This window comes from Gadus morhua, chromosome 9 (assembly GCF_902167405.1).
Source record: "Gadus morhua chromosome 9, gadMor3.0, whole genome shotgun sequence".
Classification (NCBI taxonomy): domain Eukaryota; kingdom Metazoa; phylum Chordata; class Actinopteri; order Gadiformes; family Gadidae; genus Gadus; species Gadus morhua.
Genome location: NC_044056.1, coordinates 12,457,089 through 12,483,583, shown reverse-complemented (window position 1 = coordinate 12,483,583; position 26,495 = coordinate 12,457,089). Strand labels below are relative to the sequence as shown.

General features: G+C 45.7%; 3 protein-coding genes and 1 long non-coding RNA gene across 6 annotated transcripts; all 4 read left to right on the top strand.

Annotated features, from left to right (window-relative positions):
- The first annotated feature begins 103 nt into the window (after window positions 1-103).
- actr6 (actin related protein 6) lies at window positions 104-6,436 on the top strand. The gene is made up of 11 exons (XM_030366610.1): window positions 104-279; window positions 1,293-1,410; window positions 1,496-1,564; window positions 1,875-1,998; window positions 2,921-3,056; window positions 3,135-3,191; window positions 3,802-3,900; window positions 3,988-4,066; window positions 4,910-5,081; window positions 5,351-5,489; window positions 5,861-6,436. The coding sequence occupies exons 1-11, from the start codon at window positions 212-214 to the stop codon at window positions 5,988-5,990; spliced, it is 1,191 nt and encodes a 396-aa protein (XP_030222470.1). The 5' UTR covers window positions 104-211; the 3' UTR covers window positions 5,991-6,436.
- Window positions 6,437-6,560: 124 nt separating this feature from the next.
- sycp3 (synaptonemal complex protein 3) lies at window positions 6,561-11,393 on the top strand. The gene is made up of 9 exons (XM_030366611.1): window positions 6,561-6,858; window positions 8,146-8,281; window positions 8,361-8,439; window positions 8,913-8,947; window positions 9,087-9,204; window positions 9,480-9,579; window positions 10,013-10,111; window positions 10,300-10,404; window positions 11,087-11,393. The coding sequence occupies exons 2-9, from the start codon at window positions 8,164-8,166 to the stop codon at window positions 11,138-11,140; spliced, it is 708 nt and encodes a 235-aa protein (XP_030222471.1). The 5' UTR covers window positions 6,561-6,858; window positions 8,146-8,163; the 3' UTR covers window positions 11,141-11,393.
- A 385-nt stretch (window positions 11,394-11,778) lies between these two features.
- Window positions 11,779-12,523, top strand: LOC115550283 (uncharacterized). The gene is made up of 2 exons (XR_003977877.1): window positions 11,779-12,177; window positions 12,296-12,523. It is a non-coding gene; the product is annotated as an uncharacterized LOC115550283 (long non-coding RNA).
- Window positions 12,524-18,694: 6,171 nt separating this feature from the next.
- Window positions 18,695-25,220, top strand: si:ch211-59o9.10 (E3 ubiquitin-protein ligase MBR2). 3 transcript variants are annotated; one of them, XM_030367120.1, is made up of 10 exons: window positions 18,695-18,805; window positions 19,850-20,063; window positions 20,309-20,976; window positions 22,830-22,924; window positions 23,700-23,744; window positions 24,133-24,205; window positions 24,367-24,470; window positions 24,570-24,691; window positions 24,838-24,937; window positions 25,163-25,220. In XM_030367120.1, the coding sequence occupies exons 2-10, from the start codon at window positions 19,855-19,857 to the stop codon at window positions 25,208-25,210; spliced, it is 1,464 nt and encodes a 487-aa protein (XP_030222980.1). In that variant the 5' UTR covers window positions 18,695-18,805; window positions 19,850-19,854; the 3' UTR covers window positions 25,211-25,220. The 3 variants fall into 3 exon arrangements, with proteins under 3 accessions (XP_030222980.1, XP_030222978.1, XP_030222979.1); XM_030367118.1 differs by having other exon boundaries at window positions 24,130-24,205; XM_030367119.1 differs by having other exon boundaries at window positions 18,792-18,902; window positions 24,130-24,205.
- The last annotated feature ends 1,275 nt before the right edge of the window (window positions 25,221-26,495 follow it).

The window sequence follows — 26,495 nt, the reverse complement described above, 5'->3', positions numbered from 1 at the left end:
TCCCAATTAATTGAATTGAATTGGCATAGTTGACGGAACTGAAGTCCCGGGACTCGTTCCCACACGGGTTCATTTTGCCGAGTAATCGCTCTGCCATCTCATTGGTCGGATCGCAGCACGTGACCAACACGAATGGCGGAAACATAAATCGCAGCACCGCAGGCCGACATGGAGCTGATGTTCTCTACTTTACTCTTCTAGTTGTTTAATTATGTCTACTTTAGTGTTGGACAACGGAGCGTACACAGCGAAGATCGGCTACAGCCACCAGAGCCTCAGGTAACTAACCTTCCGGTCCCTCCCCGTGCAGGGTCCTTTGTGAAGAACTACTCTTAAGGTTCAGGAGTCAGAGGGGATGGGAAGATGAGGACATTTTATGATGAGGTGATGGTGAGATGAGGTTATGTTATGATGAGGTGATGGTGAGATGAGGTTATGTTATGATGGTGAGATGAGGTTATATTATGATGAGGTGATGGTGAGATTAGGTTATGTTATGATGAGGTGATGTTGAGATGAGGTTATGTTATGATGAGGTGATGGTGAGATGAGGTTATGTTATGATGAGGTGTTGGTGAGATGAGGTTATGTTACGATGAGGTGTTGGTGAGATGAGGTTATGTTATGATGGTGAGATGAGGTTATATTATGATGAGGTGATGTTGAGATTAGGTTATGTTATGATGAGGTGATGTTGAGATGAGGTTATGTTATGATGAGGTGATGGTGAGATGAGGTTATGTTATGATGAGGTGTTGGTGAGATGAGGTTATGTTATGATGAGGTGATGGTGAGATTAGGTTATGTTATGATGAGGTGATGTTGAGATGAGGTTATGTTATGATGAGGTGATGGTGAGATTAGGTTATGTTATGATGAGGTGATGTTGAGATGAGGTTATGTTATGATGAGGTGATGGTGAGATGAGGTTATGTTATGATGAGGTGTTGGTGAGATGAGGTTATGTTATGATGAGGTGATGGTGAGATGAGGTTATGTTACGATGAGGTGTTGGTGAGATGAGGTTATGTTATGATGAGGTGATGGTGAGATGAGGTTATGTTTTGATGAGGTGTTGGTGAGATGAGGTTATGTTATGATGAGGTGATGTTGAGATGAGGTTATGTTATGATGAGTTGATGTTGAGATAAGGTTATGTTTTGGTGAGATGAGGTTATGTTATGAGGAGAAAAAATAATAAAAATATTAACCAACAGTCTTAATAAATAGAACTTATCCCGTCTTTTAAAACTGTCACATAAGCCAACCCTGAAGCCAGTTGTTCCTCGCAGCGTCGTCCCGAACTGTCAGTTCCGCTCCAAGACGTCGCGCCTGAAGACGTTCACGGCCAACCAGCTGGACGAGATCAAAGACCCTTCGGGGCTCTTCTACATCCTGCCCTTCCAGAAGGTGAGGTCAAAGGTTAAGGTCCGGGGGGCTGCCGGTGTCAACCGGTACAGGGCGGTGTGGTGTGACTCTCTGGTTCTGTCCCCAGGGTTACCTCGTCAACTGGGATGTACAGCGGAAGGTGTGGGACCACCTGTTTGGGAAGGAGCTGATGAAGGTGAGCATCTGCATCCCAGTGAACCCGCTCCCCTGTGGGCTGCCTTCTGCAACCTCCCCACCTCTCCCCCTACAGAACCCAGCTGTCGCTGGGTTCTGTAGGGGGAGAGGTGGGGAGGTTGCAGAAGGGTGATGGGCTTGCAGGTAGACTCATGACTCAATTGTTCCGGGTTCACCTTGACTTTGCTGACAAATTGACTTATTGTAAGTCGCTTTGGATAAAAGCGTCTGCTAAAAACCCTGAATGCAAGTCTAGATGCAGGTCTCTGGGAAGGAGACTGTAGAAGCTGATCCGGTGGATCTTCCCCCAGGTGGATTTTGCGGACACCAGCGTGATCGTCAGCGAGCCCCTGTACAACTTCTCCTCCATCCAGGAGTCCATGAACGAGATCCTGTTTGAGGAGTACCAGTTCCAGTCGGTGCTCAGGATCAACGGTGAGGCGCCCCGATCACAATGCACTTTGGAACTCCTCCCCTTACAGGGTGCATAAAAACACAATCAGTCCATCTTCAAATAAGGAAATGGTAATATTCTGTCTGTCTCGTTAAGGCCTGTCTGGTTAAGGCCTGTCTGGTTAAGGCCTGTCTGTTTAAGGCCTGTCTGGTTAAGGCCTGTCTCTTTAAGGCCTGTCTTTTTGTCATGCCTGTCTTGTAACGTCTGTTAACACCAGTCTTGTGGTAACATGTGTCTTGTTAACACCAGTCTTGTGGTATCATGTCTCATTAACATCTGTCTTGTTAACACAAATCTTGTGGTAACATGTGTCTCGTTAACACCATTCTTGTGGTAACATGTGTCTTGTTAACATGTGTCTTCTCCCAAGACTGGTGTATTTCGTTAGCACCAGTCTTGTGGTAACATGTTTCTTGTTAACACCAGTCTTGTGGTAACATGTGTCTTGTTAACACCAGTCTTGTGGTAACATGTGTCTCGTTAACATGTGTTTGGTAACATGTGTCTCGTTATCATGTGTCTCGTTAACACCAGTCTTGTTGCAACATGTGTCTCGTTAACAACAGGCTTGTGATAACATGTGTCTCGTAACATGTGTCTCGTTAACACCACTCTTGTTGTAACATGTGTCTCATTAACACCAGTCTTGTTGTAACATGTGTCTCGTTAATAACGGGCTTGTGGTAACATGTGTCTTGTTAAAACCAGTCTTGTGGTAAAATGTGTCTTGTTAACATGTGTCTCGTTAACATGTGTCTCGTTAACATGTGTCTCATTAACACCAGTCTTGTTGTAACATGTGTCTCGTTAACATGTGCCTCGTTAATACCAGTCTTGTGGTTACATGTGTCTCGTTAACATGTGTCTCTTTAACACTGGTCTTGTGGTGCCTCTGGTCTCCAGCCGGCTCCATGAGTGCACACCACTACATCCAGATGAACCCGTCGGTGCTGTGCTGCCTGGTGGTGGACAGTGGATACTCCTTCACCCACATCACCCCCTACTGCCGCGGGAGGAAGATGAAGAAGGGCATCTGCAGGTTGGCAGCAGCACATACTCTGACCACAGCCACATCTGACTACAGCCTCCCTCTCAACCTGTCGATTTTACTTTGAAGGCTCAACGTCGGGGGGAAGCTGCTCACTAACCATCTCAAGGAGATCATATCATACAGGTGAACGCAAGCTGTAGCTCTGGTATCTCTTTATGGTTGCGCTGTATCTCTGGTATCTCTTTATGTATAGCTGTATCTCTGGTATCTCTTTATATTATAGCTCTGATATCTCTTTATATTGAAGCTGTAGCTCTGGTATCTCTTTGTTATAGCTGTAATTCTGGTATCTCTTTATATTATACCTGTAGCTCAGGTATCTCTTTATGTTTTAGCTGTAGCTCTAGTTTCTCTATGTTGAAGCTGTAGATCTGATATCTCTTTATATTGAAGCTCTAGCTCTGGTATCTTTTTATGTTATAGCTGTAGCTCTGGTATCTCTTTGTTGAAGCTGTAGCTCTGGTATCTCTTTTTGTTGAAGCTGTAGCTCTGATATCTCTATGTTGAAGTTTTATCTCTATGTTCTGTTGAGCTGTATCTCTTTATGTTATAGCTGTAGCTCTGGTATCTCTTCATGTTATAGCTGTAGCTCTGGTATCTCTTTATATTGAAGCTGTAGCTCTAGTATGTCTTCATGTTATAGCTGTATCTCTGGTATCTCTTTATATTGAAGCTGTAGCTCTGGTATATCTGTTTGGTTGACCTGCCCTCTGGTTTCTCCTTGTACCCCCAGACAGCTCCATGTGATGGACGAGACCCATGTGATCAACCAGGTGAAGGAGGACGTCTGCTACGTGTCCCAGGACTTCTACCAGGACATGAAGACCGCGCAGTAGGACCCCCCCCCCCCACGACACAGAGAACATACTGAACCTGGGATAGGATGGGATGTATTATGGGATGTCTGCTCCTCTTCCAGAATGAAAGGAGAAGCTAACACCGTGATGAGGGACTACGTCCTTCCTGACTTCAGCTCCATCAGAAAAGGCTTCTGTAAGGTAAGAGCTGCTAGCATCCAGTTAGCTTCTGGAAGGTAAGAGCAGCTAGCATCCAGTTAGCTTCTGGAAGGTAAGAGCAGCTAGCATCCAGTTAGCCCTCTCCGGATAGACCTCTGTTAGGTAAGAGCTACGAGCAGGTTGAATTAGTGTTTTATAAAGCTACTAGCCTGGTCAATTATCGTTCTGAAATGTTTGCGCTAGCAGCCCTCTGTAAGGCTAGTGGTGCTTTTGGCCCGTTCAGATAGCCGTCTGTATTATTAATGCCACCCTCATATCAACCCATCCCTCAAAGGACTATCAGCCTGTTCAGGTCGACGTCGGGGAAGGCACGGAACCAGCCTGTTGGTCGGTTCTCAGGGCGTGTTGGTCGGTTCTCAGGGCCTGTTGGTCGGTTCTCAGGGCGTGTTGGTCGGTTCTCAGGGCGTGTTGGTCGGTTCTCAGGGCGTGTTGGTCGGTTCTCAGGGCGTGTTGGTCGGTTCTCAGGGCGTGTTGGTCGGTTCTCGGGGCGTGTTGGTCGGTTCTCGGGGCGTGTTGGTCGGTTCTCAGGGCGTGTTGGTCGGTTCTCAGGGCCTGTTGGTCGGTTCTCAGGGCCTGTTGGTCGGTTCTCAGGGCGTGTTGGTCGGTTCTCGGGGCGTGTTGGTCGGTTCTCGGGGCGTGTTGGTCGGTTCTCAGGGCGTGTTGGTCGGTTCTCAGGGCGTGTTGGTCGGTTCTCGGGGCGTGTTGGTCGGTTCTCAGGGCGTGTTGGTCGGTTCTCAGAGTGGTGGTTGATGTTCTCCTCTCACCTCCCTCCTGGGGATCTGGTGGTGGTGTTGTTGATGTTCTCCTCTCTCCTGGTGGTCTCAGGCCCCGGAGGACATGCTCTCCTCTGGGAAGTACAAGACGGGCGAGCAGATCCTGCGTCTGACCAACGAGCGCTTCGCCGTGCCCGAGACGCTCTTCCACCCCTCAGACATCGGCATCCAGGAGATGGGCATCCCCGAGGCGGTGGTCAGGTCCATCAGCAGCATGCCACCGGGTAACGTAACAACACACAACATACAACATACAACAAACGACAACACATCAACACACAAACACTCACCCACATCCCTGAAGCCGTGGTCAGGTCCATCCGCAGCAGGCCGGAGGGTAACGCACCCACACTAATATACTCTAACACACACCGATACACACCCACATCAGTAGCATGCCAGAGAGTAACACACACCAATGCACACTCATACACACTATTACAATAAACCCACACACACCAGTGAGTGCCTGACGGCAGGCGTTTGTGTGCAGAGATGCAGCCCCACCTCTACCAGAACCTGGTGCTGACCGGGGGGAACTGCCTGTTCCCGGGATTCAGGGAGCGGGTGCAGCGGGAGGTCAGGGCCCTGGCCCCCGCCGACCTCCCCGTGGCGGTGCTCCTGCCCCCCAAGTACGTTAAGAGACTGCTGTACAGCAGGAGGGGAATGGGGGCACTGGGATTTAAGACAATGTATTATTACTATTAGATTGTTCTGACTTCAAAGTAAGAGTTCCTCTGACGTTGCTGTTACAAAATGAGCCTTGTTAAAGGATGGCTTCAAAGTAAGAGTTCCTCATGTTGTTATTACACAATAAGCCGTGTTGAAGGTTGTTCAAAGTAAGAGTTCCTCTGAGGTTGCTATTAATACATGTAGCAGTGTTAAAGGATGGTTTCAGAGTAAGAGTAGCTCTGACGTTGCTATTAAAACATGTAGCAGTGTTAGAGGATGGCTTCAAAGTAAGAGTTCCTCTGATGTTCTAAAGACGGCGTCTGTGTTTCAGTCCGGTAGGCTACGCCTGGGAGGGCGGGAAGCTGCTCGCTGACGACCCCGACTACGACGAGATGGTGGTCACCCGTGAGGAGTACGAAGAGAACGGCCATTTCATCTGTGAAGAAAAGTTTGATATTTGATGCAACAGCTAAACAGACTGTTTTGTAGTTTCCCATGATGCCTCCTGAATACATGGTTCTTAATGCTAGGTGATAACTAGTGAATAAGGCCTGTCGGGGGGGGGGGGGGCTTTTGTTTTATGTGTTGGAAGACTCGAGAATATTGGCTTGTATAAAAAGTTTGGTAGAAAGTTTTACGTTTGTTTTTATTTGGTTATGGTCAGAGTATGGAGGATTTAGGGGAGCTTTATGTTTCATATTTACCGGCATAAAAGTGTGTTTGCAGCCATGTTGAGTAAAACGTCTTCATTGCTGGGCATGTTGTTTATGTAAGCCTTCTCTGGTTTAGGATCAACACTGTTAAACCAACCTGTACTTTCTGACCAAACGGTGCAGTTTTATGTGCCAGAAGGAAAAAACTGTGTGAGGACCCAGAACGTGACCAAATAAATGTTTTTTTTATATAAGTGTTCCGTTTTCAAACCTCTATTTGCATTTTCTCACTTGATTGACGTGCATGGGCACGAAGTATCACGAACCGTGAGCCTTTGAGCAGGCCAATAGGGTGTCGCCTGAGCTGTGATTGGGCGGATTGGTATTGAGAAGAGTAAAAAACAATGATTGGCTGGGAAACCGATTCTGTCGTCCAGAATAAACTACGCCCATGAATATGGGATTCAGAAGGAAAAAAACACCTGAATTAATCCAAATTTAGTGATTTATTGTTTATGATTTTATTCTCTTACAGTTAGTCCCTCCGGTGTGTTTGGAATTATATATTTTGGTTTTTGCGCACGGGCTTCCGGTGGAGTTAGGCAGCACGTGACGGTTTCTAGGAAGGAAGGTAATCTTTTAACTACGCGCAGCATAACGACAGAAAGCACAGAAAGTAAGTATTTAATATAAAATTAATACCCAGCTTGTTCTGCCGTTGATTATGTATTGTATTTATGAAATCGTATTTTGATATATTCTTTTGAAACAAATTGCGTTTCCCGCCTTGTCCCGTGCTGCGCTCGAACTCGGCGGTAAATGGCTGAGTTTGAACGTCTGGTGAGAACACTTCAGTTAAACCAGACTTTACTGTTCAGTTAAACCAGTCTCCCGTTCAGTTAAACAAGATTTTACTGTTCAGTTAAACAACTCTTTACTGTTCAGTTAAACCAGACTTTACGGTTCAGTCAAATGATGTGGAATAAACGAATTCGATCCTTTGTGGTGTGGTGGTCTCGGGAGAGTGGTAAATGATCAACAATGTGGTTTATTCTAGAAACACGTGGTAAACGGGCTTGCGTTCTGGAGGTGGTTCATGAAGCATCTCGCGTTCTGTAGGTGTTTCATGAGGCATTTCACGAACACAGGTAAACAAAGTTATATTGGGAGTGGGCGGAACGGTAAATAGGCCACGCCTACATGTTCTAATTTACCCAGGTAAACCTTTGGTCTGTCTTGGCTTAAACGAAAATGGCAAAGTGGCATGGTTGTAGTCTTTACCTTATCTATAAAATCATTAAAACCTTATATGGTGTTATCCATCATGTGGTGAAGAAACCATTCATAACTGTGGTTAGCTCGAAACATGTTATCAGAAATAGCATATGGACTAAAATAATTTACATCACAAACCAGTATTTGCTGTTCAGTCAAACAGACTTTTTTCTGTTCAGATAGTCCGGACTTTATGTTGAGTTAAACCAGACATTACTGTTCAGTTAAACCAGACTTTACTGTTCAGTCAAAACATTCTTTACTGTTCAGCTAAACCAGACTTTGTTGTTCAGTAAAACCAGAATTTCCGTTCAGTTAAACCAGACCTTTCTGTTCAGTTAAATCAGAATTTACTATTTAGTTTTACCGTTCAGTTAAACCAGACTTTACTGTTCAGTTAAACAGACTTTTTTCTGTTCAGATAGACCAGACTTCACTGTTCAGCTAAACCCGACTTTATTGTTCAGTTAAACCCGACTTTATTGTTCAGTTAAACCAGGCTTTACTGTTCAGTTAGACCAGACTTTACTGTTCATTTAGACCAGACTTTCCTATTCAGTTAGACCAGACTTTAAGATCAGTTCAACCAGACTTTACCGTTCAGTTAAACTAGGCTAAAGACTCAAGCCTAAACTCCAGAATTGGGGGCCGGTTGGAGTCTGAGGTGTAAACGGGTCTGCTGATCCAGGTGTCAGGAGTGTTTCTGATGGCGACCAGGAAGCTGAAGAAGAAATCCAAGCACCCAGAGGGAAGCTCGGACCTCAAGGTGTTCGACTTTGACCTGGAGGAGAAGAAGATGAGCTCAGAGGAGGACACCAGAGATGGTGAGCAGGCCACTCTCATACATGTTTCACTCCATATATTTGTGATACATAAATAACTGTCATTTTGTTTATTTCACAGAAACCCCTGTGTTAGACAAGTCGGGCAAGAAGAGAGGCTCTCTGGAGTTCTCTGCTGAAGGTCCAGAGGCTGCTGTTGGGTGGGTGGACCTTCTCACTCCTCATTAGTAATAGACTAGAGCATCCTTCTTGAGGTCACTATGAAACATCTCATCACTCATTAGGACTAGAGCAACATTCTGGAGGTCTTTATGAAACATCTCCTCACTCATAAGACTAGAGCAACCTTCTGGAGGTCTTTATGAAACATCTCATCACTCATTAGGACTAGAGCAACATTCTGGAGGTCTTTATGAAACATCAGATCACTCATAAGCTATGACACCAACACTACCACCCTTCAAGTATAATAATTCAAAGTGCATAATCATGAAGTCTCATCCCACTACATATAAAAATATACTATTCATATGCAATGAATCTATAAAACATAGTATGTCAATTTTCCAACAGGAAATAACCAATACAATTTAGTTTTCACAAGAATATACAACTATAGAACAAAATTCATGAATCATAATAGAGAATTTTTATTCTTGTTTTTCAATTATAGAAACGAAGTACAGTCTATGTTGGAGCGATTTGGCGGTGAGTACCTAAATAGATAGTCCGCAAAGTATTTTGGGATGGTTATTTGATCTGTTTTATATGAATATCTATAAATTCATATTAGTGTAGTATCATAAGGTTATATTAATGTAGCGAGGGTGTAATATCGCTTCTCCAGCTGATATCAGCAAAGTGATGCAGGCCAAGAGGAAACGCCTGGAAGTTCTGACTAAGACGTCGCTGAAGGGAAGCCACAGCAAGCTGGAGCAGCTGTGGAACAGCCAGTACAACCAGAGGTAGGGGTACCACCCATTACAGCACCCAGTACAACGTCCAGTATGACAGGAGGTATAGGGACCACCCAGTAGCACACCGACTAAAACGCCCAGTACAACAGCCAGTACAACCAGAGGTAGGCTGGACACCAGTACAACGTCCAGTACAACACCCAGTACAACCAGAGGGAGGCTTTACACCAGTACAACAGCCAGTACAAACAAAGTTAGGCTTAACGTCACCAGTACTCCCAGTATGATGCCACATTCACCATCTTGTGGCGCTGTGTTCCCAGGCAGAAGCTGACCCAGGACTTCTCCCAGCAGGTGTCCTCGGTCCTCCAGCAGTGGGAGGCTGAAGCTCTGAGGGCCGAGGAGCAGGAGGAGAAGCTCAACGTGGGTTTGATGTTTCGTATCAGGGTTTGATGTTTCCGATCAGGGTATGATGTTTCAGCTCAGAGTTTGAAGTGCTCAGATAAGGGTCTGATGTTTCAGCTCAGGGTTTGATGTTTCAAATAAGGGTTTGTTGTTTCAGCTCAAGGCTTCAAGGGTTTGAAGGTTTCAGATAGAGATTGATGTTTCAGCTTAGGGTTTGAAGGTTTCAGCTCATGGATGAAGGTCTTCAAGGGTTTGAAGGGTTCAGGGTTTGATGTTTCAGCTCAGGTTTTGAAGGTTTGAATGGGGCTGTTTGTCTGTAGGGTCTCTCTCTGAAGAAGGTTTCCAACATAAAGTAAAGATAAGTATAGAAAATGAATCTAGAGCAGTGGGACCATGAATTGTTCTAAGGTCGGGACCCTGGTGGTGCTCTGTGTGGTTCTTCTCTCTGCAGGTTATGTTCCGCCAGCAGCAGAAGCTCTTCCAACAAGCTAAGGTAGCTCAGAGCAGCAAACTGAAGAACATCAAGGAGCTTTATGAGCTCTTTATCAAGGTAGTCTAGCACAGCATGAGCACTTTAACAAGCTAGCCTACCACAGTATGAGCACTTTGTTAAGGTAGCCTACCACAGTATGAGCACTTTCTTAAGGTAGCCTAGCCTAGCACAGCATTAGCGTGTGTGTGTGTGTGTGTGTGTGTGTGTGTGTGTGTGTGTGTGTGTGTGTGTGTGTGTGTTTCCAGAACATGGAGGAGATGGAGAAGAGCCACGAGGTGTTCCTCCAGGGAGCACAGCAGGAGCTGAAGAAGGAGATGGCCGCGCTGCAGAAGAAGATCCTGATGGACACGGTGAGCTAGGGTTACTGAGGTCTTTGTCACTAAGGTCAGGGGCCATGGTCACTAAAGTATGAGTCACTAAGGTCAGGGGTTAGGGTCACTGAGGGCAGACTGGATAGACTGATCTATCCAGCACATATTTAGGTGTACAGCCCACCTGTGATGTCAGAAGCAGCACATTTCAAAAGCTTGTAATGGCTCATCACACTCACACCTGCTGGTATAATATGTCCCCTTTAATAATCAATGATCGATCATCGATTAACCATGCCCATCCCTAGTCAGGGGTCAGGGTCACTGAGGTCAGGGGTCAGGCTCACTATAGTCAGGGGTCAGGCTCACTATGGTCAGGGTCACTAAGGTCAGGGTCACTGAGGTCAGGGGTCAGGCTCACTATGGTCAGGGGTCAGGCTCACTAAGGTCAGGGATCAGGGTCGGTAAAATCAGGGTTGAGTCAAGTGTTGGTAGGGTTAGTGTTGGTTTTTAGTTTTTTCAGTGGGGTCAGGGATTAGTTATAGGAAGTAAGTGTTGGGTAGGGGTTATGTACAGAGTTAGGGTTATTGGGGTTAGTGATAGGGTTAGTAGGGTTAGTGTTTGACCAGCTGAGTGCGTGTCGCTCTCTAGCTTCTCAGTGTGGGACTCCCTAAGGAGCTTAGGGGGCGGGGCCTTACCGTCATGGCTTCTGTTTCCACAGCAACAGCAGGAGATGGCCACCGTCCGCAAGTCGCTTCACTCCATGCTGTTCTAGGACCAGCGGTGCTGGGACCGTTCATCTGTTCTACTGGTTCACCTTGTTCACCTGCATTGCTGAGTTTTAGTTCAACATATGACTCTTAGTTCTTCCTTTGTGGTTTATAGCTGACCGGATGTCTGAGGACATGATGTGTGACAAGGAGAGGAGCTAGTGTTACAGGACAGAGCTTTACATGTTCAGGGTTTCTGTAACCTTTCTGCTCCCGTTGTGATTCTACAAGAATAAAACATTAAGTTTTGAAAAGCTGCATTGGGTGTTATTATTAATAATGCTTATTGAAGCCCTCTGTGTTTTGTTTAGGCTGCTTCAAAGCAGCCTCATGAGTTCTGGTCTGTGTTGAAGGATCTGGCTGTAAGTCAAACACTGAGCTCCAGTGGCCTCGTTTATCAACTGTGCGTAGAAAAATATCTAAATTCCTTCTAACGACGTAATTTTGTATGTGCTTAAATACAAAAAAAATAGGTATTTATCAAACGTGCGCAGGCCTATCTTACGCACATCAGTGAGTCAATCTTGATAAATCCCACCTGTTATGTACCATGCTCGTTCACGCTGACAATTTGCATTCAGAAACGCCTCCAATTAACCATATATGGTCGCAACGCATCCCTTTATCAACCATGTGAATGTGTTTTACCACTCACCGGTACAATGGCATAGAGGGCAAAGAAAAGAAACTTCCAACACAGAAATAACCCTTGTAAATCAAAAAATACTCTTTAGCTCACTTAGTGCACGAGGCATAACGAACAAAAGAAAGATTGCCGCATGGGAAAATGTGACTGATGCAGTTCATTCAGTTGGGTCAGAAGTGAGAACACTATCTGAAGTAAAGAAAATGGTTCGACGTTAAACTTGATGCCAAAAAAAGTGTCACAGCCCACAGACGTGAGACATCAGCAACTGGAGGAGGACAGACCACCACGGAACTTTCCCCTTTGGACAACAGAATTGCCAGAATCATCGGCGACACAGCTCTGCCCGGCATAGGACGGTGACACCGACGCTCAAGCCGGGCCGTCTAATTGAAGGTACAAGAAACTAACTGGAATTCTGTGTTTGCAAACATTTTATTTAAATGTTGACATTTAGAAGTAAAAAAACATTTCTAAACTAAACTAAATTAATGTGAATTTGTTTCTTTCACAGCGAGTCCCATGGTGCTGGTGCTGGAGGAGTCGGAGGAACCGGGGCCGTCCATTGTCCCTTCATCGTGCGCCAAGAGTGCTGACGGAGGCAGTACTGCAAAACCAAGAGGAAACGGCAAAATCCATTAATGACCTGAAGGAGCAAATGACCAACATGACCAATGTATTAATTCAAATCAATGAAGCCCTCTGCAAATCAGATTGCCTCTTGCGCAAATAAAATGGCAAATAAACCATAAACAGTTGACCAATGTATTTTTTCCGCCTCCAATGGTGCAAAACACAAAATGAAAAATGTTATGTTTCTGTGCTAGATTTACCGAAAATATCTGCATGATCCTCTGTCTCGTCTGAAGGCCAGCGGCATTGGTGGTAGGGACACTGCGTCAGGCATAGGGCCGTCTGGTCTGGGGAGTTCCTGCAGAGGGACAGGGACCCCCTGTCTGATGGCTAAATTGTGTAGCACACAGCAAGCTATGATGATCCTGCACACCTTTTCAGGCCGATACTGTAGTGTTTCCCCCCCCCCCCGTGCTGGAAAGGCACAGCCATCGCCCTTTCAGCAGGCCTATTTCGCGCTCAACGGTGCTCCTCATGCGCGCATTGGCCCGGTTATACGCCTGTTCCTGCTGGGTCCTCGGGTTGGTTAAGGGGGTCATTAGATATGGCTTCAGCGGGTAACCGTGATCACCTAATGATAAGTTTTAAACAACTGTACATAACCCAGCAATAGTATTTTAAACGTGTTGCAGCCTATTACTCACCAATATGCCAGCTCCAAAGCGCCTTCTTGGAGACGCACAACAGAGCTGTTCTGCATGATGAATGAATCGTGTGTTCCTCCAGGTCTTTCTTTTCTTGATACTAACATTAATTCTAAACAGCGTTTTACACAGCCTATAATAGGAAATGCTCAAAGGTAAATCAGCGTAATTTAACACTGACTGTAGCTTTTTAAGGGTAAAGAATCCACGGTGAAGTACCGTACTAAACGCCCTATCATTGTATGGGTCTGTAAAATGCTAATCAAATAAAAAAACATGTATTTATTAAGCACCTTTAATAAAAAGGTAATTGGTTGGGGGGAGATCTTATGTTTTATTTATGTTTTAGTCATGCCTGCGCTTCAAACTCGTGCATATTGCAAAAAATATGCAACAGCGCCCACTGGGGTCACACTTTTCGGTGGGTCACAGAATTCGGTGTAACACCGGTAGCTAAAAAATCCCAGGGTGGAAAAGGAGTTGGATATGCACAGGGATTGCGTTCGTGCGTCTCGAGCCAACATTGGCCCTAAATCACGACACAAATCCAGCAGTACATTCTTTGGGAGGCGGTAGGCCTACCTACTAAGAAGCCACTCTGTGCTCTCCCCAAGCAGGTCACCGCGATCTTTGAAAACGCGCTCCCTGTGGAGCGCATGGTTTGCAATTGTAAGTCTTCGAATAACGCAAGATAAGCCATTGCACTCGATTTCAAACATTTCTCACAGCTGTCCTTAATAGGGTTTGACACCAATTAGGTAATTTGTATAATTAAAATTCGACAAAGGAATAATTGAATGTTTTCTAATTAAAGTTAACACGGGACATATGTGGATGTTGATTGCTTAATGAAGACGTTGACACTCTTAAAAGTGATAGTTAGCCTTGGTGTGCTTTGTCATTGGAGACAGTTTTTAACACATTCCATTTGCTTTGGGTGTAGGCCTACTGTGGAGTGGGTCAGACTGTTTTATTAGCAGGCTGAGCAAGGTACGTTTTATTACTCTGTTTTCTGGGAATAATTGACGCAAGCAGAAACCAGAAAACAAGCCGTTTTTTCGTTTTTTCGTTTTGACAAGAAAACGAAAATCAAGATTTCAGTTCGTTTATTCGTTTCTACGTTTTGTCAAAAAAACGAAAAGCAATATTTCAGTTCGCTTATTCGTTTTTTGGTTCTTACTGAGCGAAACGAATTTACCACTCAATATCTGGTTTCCGCCGGTGGGCGGGTCCTCTTATTGGCTAGCGTGCTTCATTGACCTGTGCTCTTCATAATAAAAGTTCTTCCGTTTGATAATGTCGACAACAATATTACTTTATCATAGACACTAGCAGACACAGAGGACCACACCACCCACAGTCAAGACTGACACGGCTTCAAATAACAATAATAGTGTTCATAATCATTTGACAATGAGAACTTATGAAGTTATGATGACTTCAGTGCAGTTGATGTTTATCCACAGTTAATACATGCAGAATAGACCTGAGGGCTTTACTACGACATCATTGTCCGGCTCTGAACTATGCGCTCTGTACGCGTTCACATCAAAGGAGCTGAGATCGCGGGCTGCTGATTTACTCACAGCCTGAGAGCTATGAGGAATCCAAGTGATTACAACACATTTCTGACAGCTGCACATTGCGCAGGGCTCTCCGTGAGACGCACGCAATTCAACCCATGCTATTTGACAGTGGAAGGGTAGGAATCAAAATCGTCCGGGATTTTAATAAAGCCTCAATACATGTTCACATTTAATTTGCGTTGCGTTCCTCTGGGTCTGTCACAAACTAGTTGGGCTACGCCCTCCCATACTCAGTTCTGTTCGCTTTGCATTGGTGGAAGTGAGTAGGGGGAGTGGTTAAGTAAAGCCTTCAGATTGGACGGTTTGACTTTAGAGTTACCGTCATGTTTTGTATTATATTTTTTTACCATTATTGTTTTATAGGGACAAACATTAACACATTTCTCCTGCAGGGGATTGATAAAGTTCTATCTATGTAACAGAAGGGAACACTTACTCATACTCCATCAAATATTCATACTCATACTTTGCGCACTTTACCACAGCATTGGCCTACTGAATGCCACAGATATATTTTTAAGCATTGGACTGAATGCCGCGTAAATATAATATATGTTTTGCACGTTTGCAACGTTTAAAAGTTCAGGGAAAGTATATGCCTCTACTGGTGTTGCTTAGACCAATATCCTTTTGAGGCAGTGTTGTTTCTGAATATTAGTGTTAAGGGCCAATAAGGCCTACTATCATACATTAGTCACCATGTCTGTGAACAAATTTGTATGCAGTTACATATTAATATATCCCCCCCCCCCCCCCCCCGACAAAATCTCACTCTGAACTCAGTTCAAAAATGGAGAGCGCTGCATTGCGCATCTGTTGACCTTTATCCATTTACATTAAACAGATAATTTTTTCTTTCTGGAAGATATTTTATATTGTTTTCATATTATTATTTACTGACAGTGATTACAGAATGCGAGTTTGTGTTATATTGAAAGCGAGGCTGGGTGTGCCTATGAATATAGGCTACAGTGAGTTTTTTAAGGTGCTGTACAAGCAAATCATATTGACTACAGTGACAAAGAGTGTACAGTAACCTACTTCATTCAATATTGAATAGGCTACTGTAGCCTACACTATGTACAGATGGTTTTGCTCTTTGCTCATGGCAGTTGTGGCAGTCATTTTAACATGTCAGCAGGCAAGCTTCACTCATTCAAGGATGTATAATGCTTTGTCCTATAGCCTACTTGGAACGTGTTTTGAAATGGATCTATATTAGCCTATAGAAATTTGCCAGCTGGAATACAAAGCAAACTCCTTCAAATGCACATTCATGGAAGTCTTGTATTGTCATCCCCAAATAATGCTGCAATGTAATAATATACATCTTTAAATGCACAATAATGAATCATTACCTTTATTATGACTTATCCAAGATTTTTATTGGCTCCCAGAATGCAGGTCTGTTAGTGACTCCCATTATCTCTAAAAACAGACTAGGAAGTCAAGCCTTCAGTTACTGGGCTCCTTTACTGTGGAACCAGCTCTCCCCATGGGTCAGAGACCCATGGGGAGCCCCCCCCCCCCCTCACCTTTCGCACCTTGTAGTTTGGCCTTGGCGTCTCGCAGTCTCTCTGTGTTTCCATATATTCTCCACAGCTCCACCCCCAGTCTGAACCAACTGCAATTTTTCCCCTTGATTTTCCTGGGAGTTTTTACTCAGTCGATGTGAGGGCTTAAGGGAAGAGGATGTTGTTATGATGCTCATGCTATGTAAAGCCCTTTGAGACAAACTGTTTGTAAAAACGGGCTATAAAAATAAAATTGCCTTGCCTTGCCTAACCCGCTTGGACTGTAATTCATATTTATGCTACTAGTTTGATCATTGACTGACTACATGAATATATATTCTTATAGAGGTCTTATAGTCAAACGGTATAGGGTATATACAAATTTCTATGTGTTTAGGCCAGTTATGAGATCTAGTTAACATCATTAAAAGTCATTTCCAAACACATTAAAGAAAAGAAAAAAACAAAAGCAAAGAGACTTTGCAGCAGTAGCAGACTTTTACTTAAACAGAGTGGGATAGGAATCAGGTTAACAAAACATAACATCTAAGCTGTCTAACACATTACCAACGCAACATTGAAACATCATAAAACATCACAAAAAAAACAGCTGGAATACAAAGAGTTTGCTTTGTATTCCAGCTGGCCTGTTATGAGCAAATTTCTATACGCTACTATAGATCCATTCCAAAACATGTTCCAAGTAGGCTATAGGACAACGCATAATGCATCCTGGAATGAGTGAAGCTTGCCTGCTGACACGCTAAAATGACTGTCACAACTGCAATGAGCAAAACCATTTGTACATAGTGTAGGCTACAGTAGCCTATTCGATATTGAATGAAGTAGGTTACTTTACACTCCCTGTCACTGTACAGAGTAGACAATATGATTTGCTTGTACAGCACCTTAAAAAACTCACTGTAGCCTATATTCATAGGCACACTCAGCCTCGCTTTCAATATAACACGCACTCGCATTCTGTAAACACCATCAGTAAATAATAATATGAAAACAATATAAAATATCTTTCAACAAGAAAAAATAATTTGTTTACTTTAAATGGATAAAGGTCAACAAATGCGCAATTTTCAGCTGTCAGTAATGTGTTGTGATCACTTGTAGGCCTATTCCTCATAGCTCTCAGGCTGTGAGGAAATCAGCAGCCAGCGATCGCAGTCTGCTCTGCATGTATTAACTGTGGCTAAACATCAACTGCACTGAAGTCATCATAACTTCATAAGTTCTCATTTTCAAATGATTATGAATACTATTATTGTTATTTGAAGCCGTGTCAGTCTTGACTGTGGGTGGTGTGGTCCTCTGTGTCTGCTAGTGTCTATAATACAGTAATATTTTTGTCGACATTATCAAACGGAAGAACTTTTATTATGAAGAGCACAGGGCAATGAAGCACGCTAGCCAACAAGAGGACCCGCCCACCGGCGGAAACCAGATATTGAGTGGTAAACTCGTTTTGGTAAGAAGAACCAAAAAACGAATAAACAAACTTAAATTTTGATTTTCGTTTTTTTGGACAAAACGAAAAAACGAAAAAACGGCTGGTTTTTGGTTTCTGCTTGTGTCAATTATTCCCAGAAAACAGAGTAATAAAACGTACCTTGCTCACAAACGACGCTGAAGTTGGCATCCGATTCGCAGCATCCGATTCGGCTTGAAAACCACTTAGAATCTTCAAATCGGTCCTGATTGAAAACCACTACACCTAGACTCTTCAAATTTGGACTACATTATCACAGTGAGGCTATACATTATGTAAAACATAGTTTCAGATTTGTGAAACCTTTACCCTATTTGTGAAAATGCAATACAGGCTTATTTGATTGCTTTTTAGGGGTCCAGACCGCATTGCATTTTCACAAATAGGTTAAAGGTTTCACAAATCTGAAACTATGTTTTACATAATGTATAGCCTCACTGTGATAATTTAGTCCAGATTTGAAGAGTCTAGGTGTAGTGGTTTTTAATCAGGATCAGTTCTAATGAGGTCTGGACCCCTAAAAAGCATTAAAATGTGCCTTTATTGCATTTTCACAAATAGGGCAAAGGTTTCACAAATCTGAAACTATGTTTTACATAATGTATAGCCTCACTGTGATAATTTAGTCTAGATTCGAAGAGTCTAGGTGTAGTGGTTTTCAATCAAGACCCGTTCTAATGCAGTCTGGACCCCTAAAAAAGCATTAAAATGAGCCTGTATTGCATTTTCACAAATAGAAAAAAGGTTTCACAAATCTGTTACTATGTTGATTATAATGTATAGCCTCACTGTGATAATTTAGTCCAGATTTGAAGAGTCTAGTTGTAGTGGTTTTCAATCAGGACCGATTTAAAGTGGACCAGCTGCTGAATCGGACGCTGCGAATCGGATGCCAACTTCAGCGTCGTTAAGTACGAATTCCATACTTTGGGTGGCAATGATCCTGCGCCCTCCTTACGCACAAATACGGTTGATAAATGGGTGTCCCTTGACATAACCTGAACCTTTACTTTGAAGAGGCGCTCGGGACGAACCTTTAATTTGAAGAGGCGCTCAAAGACCTCCCGAAAGTGACGTCGACAGGAGCGCGACATGGCGCCATTGACTTGAACAGAGCCGGTGAAGTTGGAATCTCGTCGCTCGGTGGTAAAGCAGTTATTTACTATTCGATAAATAACATCATTATCCTGATAGAATTGACGTCTACGGTCTAGTTTGGTTCAGTGTTATGACGTCTCATGAGGTTTGAACTACGTGTAGTGCTCTACTCTACGTCTAGTGTGTATTATAGTAGTCTACGTGTAGTGTGTATTGTAGTAGTCTACGTCTAGTGTGTATTGTAGTAGTCTACGTCTAGTGTGTTTTGTAGTAGTCTACGTCTAGTGTGTATTATAGAAGTTACATGTAGTGTGTATTGTAGTAGTCTACGTCTAGTGTGTATTGTAGTAGTCTACGTCTAGTGTGTATTGTAGTAGTCTACGTCTAGTGTGTATTATAGTAGTCTACGTCTAGCTTTTCGATGTCACATCATAACGTTCCCATGGCATCAGGGGGAAATGGCTGCTCTTGTCTGAAGTAAATGCAACATTTTCAACTTTCTGCTAAAATATATGTGACTTTTTTGCAACGAAAATGCGAGGATCATGAAATCATCCAAGCCCCGCATATTTTGCGCAGAAATCGGCAATTTTTGCCTTGAAAGTGCGGCATATTGGAAAAAATGCGGCCCCCATATGAATATGCAGACTTTGGCTGATTATGCGTTGAATTATGTGATTGCATAATCACGTTTTTCTGGAGGGACTCTACGTGCAGTGATCTACGTGCAGTGTGTATTGTAGTACTCTACGTGTATTGTTCTACGTGCAGTGTGTATTGTAGTGCTCTACGTGAAGTGATCTACGTGTAGTGTGTATTGTAGTGCTCTACGTGTAGTGATCTACGTGCAGTATAGTACTCTACGTGTCGTGATCGAACTCTGGTAAAGTAGTCCCTGATGATTCCCAGTAGTCCTGCCTGTGGTTCGGCTCCTTCTGGTCAGTCAGGGCCGTTCGGCTTATGGTGCTTCTTAAACCAAACAACCCTTTGATTGACGTTACAATAATTGTGTCAATGGTCAAAGTGGTTTCATTTAATTTCAATCTTCGGATGTTTGTTGACCGTGTTCCTATGGGTACCTCTCTGTGTTAGGTGGAATGGTTGATCGTCGAGATGGTACGGAGGAGGAGCTGGTCGACCGGTATCTGTCGGGGTTAGGTCAGAGGGGAAACCACCCTGAAGAGGAGGAGGTGGTCGACAGGTCGTTCCTCTCGTACCTCTCGGGCCCCGACAGCTACGATGTGATGAACGAAGCCCGCTACCTCTTCGATGAGTTTGATGAAAGCGTCATTCCAGAAACGCCCAGGTATGTTCAACCAATAAAGGGCTCTTATGTTGATCCATTAAACGGCCCTTATGTTGACCCATTAAACGGCCCTTATGTTGACCCTTTAAATATCCATTATGTTGACCCATTAGGCCTTATGACATAAGGGCTAATGGGTCAACATGAGGCTCATGATGACCCATTAAGCAGGCCTGACCCATTAAACGGGTCTCCTGTATACTTACAGTCCGATTATACCAACGTTGTTTCTTCGTGCTCCCCAGTCCGTGTCAGGCCTCGGGCGTGGCGAGCTGTCCTCCCACTAGGGGGGTGGGCTGTCAGCCTAGCAGGGGGGGGGGCTGCCGGTCCAAGCGGCGCCGGTTGGTGGAAGAGGTGGATGCGTCTCCCTGGCCCTGGCAGAGGAGTTCATCCAACCATCCAAACCTTCACCCATCCCCCTGCACGCTTCCCAGCTCCTCCTCCTCTTCCTCCTCCTCGTCTACCTCCTCCTCCTCGTCTACCTCCTCCTCCCCGTCTACCTCCTCCTCCAGTGGCCCCCTTCCCGTGAGGGAGCAGCCCCTCCTCCAGGCTCGTCTTGTGTCTGAGTTTGAGGCCCGCTGCACCCGTTCTCAGAGCCGGGTGGGGCTCGTGCCCCCCAAGGCGGACCGTACGCTGGGGGGCCCTCGGGACTCTGGGTCTCTGTCTGAGGCCCTTCCTGATGGTTGGGGGGGGCAGGCCGGTCAACTGGAGGGGCTCCAGGGTCCGGAGTCAGCGGGCCGGCCCGCTCCACCTCAGAGCAGGAAGAGGGGGAGGACACGGCCCCCCAGGGCGGCCCCCCCGACCCCCGGGGAGCCCCCCCCCGCCCCCCCAACTCCCGGGGAGGCTTCGCTGTCCTTCCTCACGGCGGAGGAGCGGCGCTGGATGAACGGGGAGAAGCTGGGAGAAGCGGCCGGTAAGAACATCGTCGTGACCTCCTCCTGGTGTCTCCTAGTGTCTCCTCCTCCTGGTGTCTCCTCCTCCTGGTGTCTCCTCCTCCTGGTGTCTCCTCCTCCTGGTGTCTCCTCCTCCTGGTGTCTCCTCCTAGTGTCTCCTCCTAGTGTCTTCTACTCCTAGTGTCTCCTCCTCCTGGTGTCTCCTCCTCCTGGTGTCTCCTAGTATCTCCTCCTAGTGTCTCCTACTCCTAGTGTCTCCTCCTCCTGGTGCCTCCTAGTGTCTCATCCTCCTGGTGTCTCCTAGTGTCTCCTCCTCCTGGTGTCTCCTACTCCTAGTGTCTCCTAATCCTGGTGTCTCCTCCTCCTGGTGTCTCCTAGTGTCTCCTCCTCCTGGTGTCTCCTAGTGTCTCCTCCTCCTGGTGTCTCCTAGTGTCTCCTCCTCCTGGTGTCTCCTAGTGTCTCCTACTCCTGGTGTCTCCTAGTGTCTCCTCCTCCTGGTGTCTCCTAGTGTCTCCTCCTCCTGGTGTCTCCTAGTGTCTCCTCCTAGTGTCTCCTCCTCCTGGTGTCTCCTTCTAGTGTCTCCTACTCCTGGTATTTCCTAGTGTCTCCTAGGGCTGTCAACGAATATTCGAAGTTCGAATATTCGTTCGAAATGTATCCAAAAACGCGAATTCGAACGTGAAAATTAATATTCGAATGTGAAAAAACACTCCCGCGGTACAAGCGCCTCTATCTGCTTTGTGAATGAGCCTCTGTCTGTTCGCGATGTCCCTCATAATATTCGAATGTGAAAAAACACTCCCGCGGTACAAGTGTAACAGACTAGTATTGTGAAGAGCGAATGTATTTTATCCCCTCGGGGTTTCCGTACTTGGATATAGGTATTCCAGCTCGGCTATGCCATTCAATAAGCATCCGAAGTAGAGCTCAGGGAGCTAGTAGTCTGGCTGGTGAAAGCTGCTATAACGCAATGTTCTCGGCAAAGTCCGAGACAGCTTTTTTTTCATGAATCCGAACGGTGCGTAGTGCTGGCCCTTTCGCTGGCATGGTGGAAGACGTAGGCGACATGCATATTTTTCTTTATCGATTTTAATAGGCCTTCTCGATATATGGTAACTTGGTAAGCAAAGCAAGGAACGTTACCACTAGCATACTTTGTGACATTCAGAAGCGGGCGTCTTCTTCAGATTACTATAGTTTGCGCGCTTGCAGGTGTGGTGGTGAAATGCAAGCGATACAAAGTTGTGGCTTTTCATGATTAGGCCTCCACGTTACTGGGCTGTTTATAGGATATATATATATCCCGCTAATTTGAACCATGGTTTTGTCGCATTATTGACATATTGACGGCAACTGCGTAAAATAGGCAACCAGATATTCGAATAGTTCGAATTCGTGATTTTTTTCCAAACGAACATTCGAATGTCATTTTTGAGCAATTTTGACAGCCCTAGTGTCTCCTCCTAGTGTCTCCTCCTCCTAGTGTCTCCTAGTGTCTCCTCCTCCTAGTGTCTCCTACTCCTGGTGTCTCCTAGTGTCTCCTCCTCCTGGTGTCTCCTAGTGTCTCCTCCTCCTAGTGTCTCCTCCTCCTGGTGTCTCCTTGTGTCTCCTCCTAGTGTCTCCTACCCCTGGTGTCTCCTAGTGTCTCCTCCTCCTGGTGTCTCCTAGTGTCTCCTCCTCCTAGTGTCTCCTCCTCCTGGTGTCTCCTAGTGTCTCCTCTTAGTGTCTCCCAGCAAAACATCCATCAACTTCATTTTGTTTTTATACTCCTAATAACCCTGGCTGCTGTGGAAACCAGCATGGACGGATACTGCCCGGTTGCCATGGAGACCTACCAGTCCCTCATGGTTTGACTGGTGCTCGTCTTTTACAGGACCGCTGGTGGACGTCTCTGGCAGTGATGAAGAGGAGGCTGTGGTCCGCACACTTCAGCTAGAGGAAGACGAGGCCACGGCTCGCAGCCTTCAGGTAGGACTCCACGGTAGTGTCCTAGCTGCTGTAAACACCTCCGTAGGACACAGTGTGATAGTGTCCTAGCTGCTGTAAACACCTCCGTAGGACACAGTGTGATAGTGTCCTAGCTGCTGTAAACACCTCCGTAGGACACAGTGTGATAGTGTCCTAGCTGCTGTAAACACCTCCGTAGGACACAGTGTGATAGTGTCCTAGCTGCTGTAAACACCTCCGTAGGACACAGTGTGATAGTGTCCTAGCTGCTGTAAACACCTCAGTAGGACACAGTATAATAATAATAATAATAAATGAAATTTATATAGCGCTTCTAAGACGCTTAAAGTATAGTGTCCGAGCTGCTGTAAACACCTCCGTAGGACACAGTGTAGTGTCCGAGCTGCTGTAAACACCTCCGTAGGACACAGTGTAGTGTCCTAGCTGCTGTAAACACCTCCATAGGACACAGTGTAGTGTCCTAGCTGCTGTAAACACCTCTGTAGGACACAGTGTAGTGTCCTAGCTGCTGTAAACACCTCCATAGGACACAGTGTAGTGTCCTAGCTGCTGTAAACACCTCCATAGGACACAGTGTGATAGTGTCCTAGCCGCTGTAGGACACTAATGTCTGTTGGATAGGATTCCACTTAGTCTAGGGTCCAGGGAGTCTGGTTTCTAGGTAGTCTTTGTTCTAGTAAATCTAGGCTCTACTTCCCTGGTTTTAGTTAGTCTGTTGTGGTAACTGTGTGTGTGTGTGTGTGTGTGTGTGTGTGTGTGTGTGTGTGTGTTCCAGGATCAGTTTGACCGAGAGGATGTGAGACCCCACACAGTCCAGGGGGTGAGTGTTCCTCAGTCACAACAATGCAGAGACACTTTAAATTCATTATCTTCATGACTACCAATCACCATTCATTGCCCATTTCTCTGGCTGTCACAAGTTGAATCTAAATGATTGGCATCAAATGCCCTGACAAAATAAAGGGAATAATCTGTGTGCGACGCAGCCTGTTACGAGACAATTAGCAAACAGCCTTTAATGAGTGAATCAGCAATTCAGCCTGAATGAAAGGATTGAATGGCCTACCTGTCTATCCACCGACCCGTCTACCTGCGAGCACTCTGGCCTCTCAATCATTGGCCACCTCTAGCCAATAGCATTGGTAGAATCCGATAAAATGGTGTAACAACATTAATGTCTGAACTCTGTCTGTCCTGATGTCCAGCAGAACCCCTACATGGAGCCAAGATGGACGCCTGCCAGCTCCTCCCTACAGGGTATCATGGCCGCCTTCCAGGACGGTAGGCCTCTCTAAGCACCCAGTCCCAGCAGGGGGTCAGACCCGGTCTGAGCAGTGAGACAGACGATGATTTGGTGTCCTTCACTCTGGGGGGCAGGCTCCCAGTGCTCCCAGTCACTCTCGGCTCTTCTTTCTCTAAATCTACCGGGCATGTTTTGACAGAGCTCATTGGTCGGCCCAGGGGAAGGGGGCGGAGTCGAGCAGCTGGTCGACGAAATCGGATGACGCCAGATCTGTCTGCAGACCTAGAGGGGAACAACTATGAGGTATGTGTGTGTTGTGTATATGTGTGTTGTGTCTCCTGTAAATCCCAGACCAAGAACTGAATGTGTGTGTGTGTGTGTGTGTGCGTGTGCGCGTGTCAGGCCCTGCTCCAGTTCGAGGAGCAGCAGGGAGCTGTGGTCAACAGGATGCTGATGAGCCGGCAGCAGATCGACCGCTTCCCCACCAAGACCTTCAGCCCCGCCCCCAACGCCGCCGCCGCACAGTGAGACACACAGACATACACAAGAGACACACAGACAGACACAGACAGATCCAAGCACAACAGACACACACAAGAGGCAGACACAGACACACACAAGCGCTGCTTCCTCTCCGATCTGACTGCTTCCTGTTTGCTTTGATTGACAGGTGTCACATCTGTTTCTGTGACTATGCCGACGGGGAACAGCTGCGGATACTGTCGTGTTTCCATGACTACCATGTAGCATGCATCGACCGCTGGCTGAAGGTAGGAAACACATTCTATACTACATCTACCTTGGGTGTGATGTTGGGTTAAAGGTCGACCTGCTGGAGTTTGAATATAAGTTTAAAGGTCGACCTGCTGGAGTTTGATGTTGGGTTAAAGGTCGACCTGCTGGGTTTTGATGTTAGGTTAAAGGTCGACCTGCTGGGTTTTGATGATGAGGTTAAAGGTTGTCCTGCTGGGGTTTGATGATGATTCTGTTTCCAGGACAACGCCACGTGTCCCATCTGTCGGGCCAACATGACGGAGAGCTGAGAGGACCAAGGAGAGCACTGCCCCGCCCCCTCAACCTTTACTTTGATTCCTGTGCACAAGTTCAGCTTTTTTTTTTTTTTTTTTAATCAATAAATATTACACCTTTGAACTTTTGTTTGTTCTCCTCAAACAGCAATAAGACCCGTGTCACGACCTGTGATTTTTATTTTACAAAAGGGGAAGCCATGTTCTTCCCTCGTGAAACGGACAAAATTGATAATAACGCTGCCACCCTGACCCCACCCCGATGAAGACCTCCTCTAGGGTGGCCTGCTGGGTCTGAACGCTATATGAGGCAATACGGTTCACTGATGATAAAATATCAATATGTTCAGATCCAAAATATGCTAACAAATATTAAACGTAAATATGAAAGTATCGGTTTGAGCTCAAACCGATAATCATTCTAAAGGATTGGCCCTAACTGCCCCCTAGTGGCCCCTCGGGGTCAGGTCCCCTCCCGGACAGGGTCCTTACTGCCCCCTAGTGCCCCCTCGGGTTCAGGTCCCCTCCTGGACCGGGTCCTTACTGCCCCCTGGTGGTCCCCTCCAGGACTGGGTCCTTAGTGCCCCCTGGTGGTCCCCTCCAAGACCCGGTCCTTACTGCCCCCTGGTGGTACCTGGGGCTCTGCGCGGGTCTGCAAGCTGTTTTTATAGTAACCAGTAAAACCTTAGAAGGCGGGTTTATTTCTTCTAGGATGGGATGGTAGGTTCATGTATTAGGTTAGAGATGGTTAGTTTAGTTATTAGGTTAGAGAATGGTCATGAATTAATCTAGGTTTGGACCCCTATGGTTCAGGACCCCTGTTGGGTAGATCTGCTCAAGAGGGCTATTCAGACTACTCTGTCTCTAGAGAACTCTACTCGAGAGGACTCTGGTCTAGAGTACTCTACTCAGACTCTTCTCTCTAGACGACTAGTCTGTAGATGACTAGTCTACAGGACTGCCTTGGTGCTCTCCCCTGTACAGGCCTCTGACCGTCTTCCAGCTTGCGATGTACTCCTTAAGTATTGTAAGTGTAGAAGGTGAGCCCACCTCCGCTGTGAACACCAGGCTGGAGACCTCTGTGGGAATATGAACGTGTTAGTGCGAGTATCCTTGTGTCTTTCAGTACTTTTGGTTAGCAGAAGTTTGTGTGTCTCTTCCTTCACCTACATTAACATGCACTGTGTGTACACACACACACACACACACACACACACACATACACACACACACACACACACACACACACACACACTGTGTACACGGCTGGCGAGGCGGGTCCTTCCTCACACACTGCCGT

What these genes read in the sequence shown, in the direction of transcription:
- actr6 (XM_030366610.1), top strand. Translation starts at nt 212, where the DNA reads ATGTCTACTTTAGTGTTGGACAACGGAGCGTACACAGCGAAGATCGGC. An exon ending in ACATCCTGCCCTTCCAGAAG is followed by an intron (nt 1,411 to 1,495) that starts GTGAGGTCAAAG and finishes TTCTGTCCCCAG; the next exon opens with GGTTACCTCGTCAACTGGGA. An exon ending in GTCGGTGCTCAGGATCAACG is followed by an intron (nt 1,999 to 2,920) that starts GTGAGGCGCCCC and finishes TCTGGTCTCCAG; the next exon opens with CCGGCTCCATGAGTGCACAC.
- sycp3 (XM_030366611.1), top strand. Translation starts at nt 8,164, where the DNA reads ATGGCGACCAGGAAGCTGAAGAAGAAATCCAAGCACCCAGAGGGAAGC. An exon ending in AGAGGAGGACACCAGAGATG is followed by an intron (nt 8,282 to 8,360) that starts GTGAGCAGGCCA and finishes TTTATTTCACAG; the next exon opens with AAACCCCTGTGTTAGACAAG. An exon ending in TTTATGAGCTCTTTATCAAG is followed by an intron (nt 10,112 to 10,299) that starts GTAGTCTAGCAC and finishes GTGTGTTTCCAG; the next exon opens with AACATGGAGGAGATGGAGAA.
- si:ch211-59o9.10 (XM_030367118.1), top strand. Translation starts at nt 19,855, where the DNA reads ATGGTTGATCGTCGAGATGGTACGGAGGAGGAGCTGGTCGACCGGTAT. An exon ending in GTCATTCCAGAAACGCCCAG is followed by an intron (nt 20,064 to 20,308) that starts GTATGTTCAACC and finishes CGTGCTCCCCAG; the next exon opens with TCCGTGTCAGGCCTCGGGCG. An exon ending in GCATCGACCGCTGGCTGAAG is followed by an intron (nt 24,938 to 25,162) that starts GTAGGAAACACA and finishes TTCTGTTTCCAG; the next exon opens with GACAACGCCACGTGTCCCAT.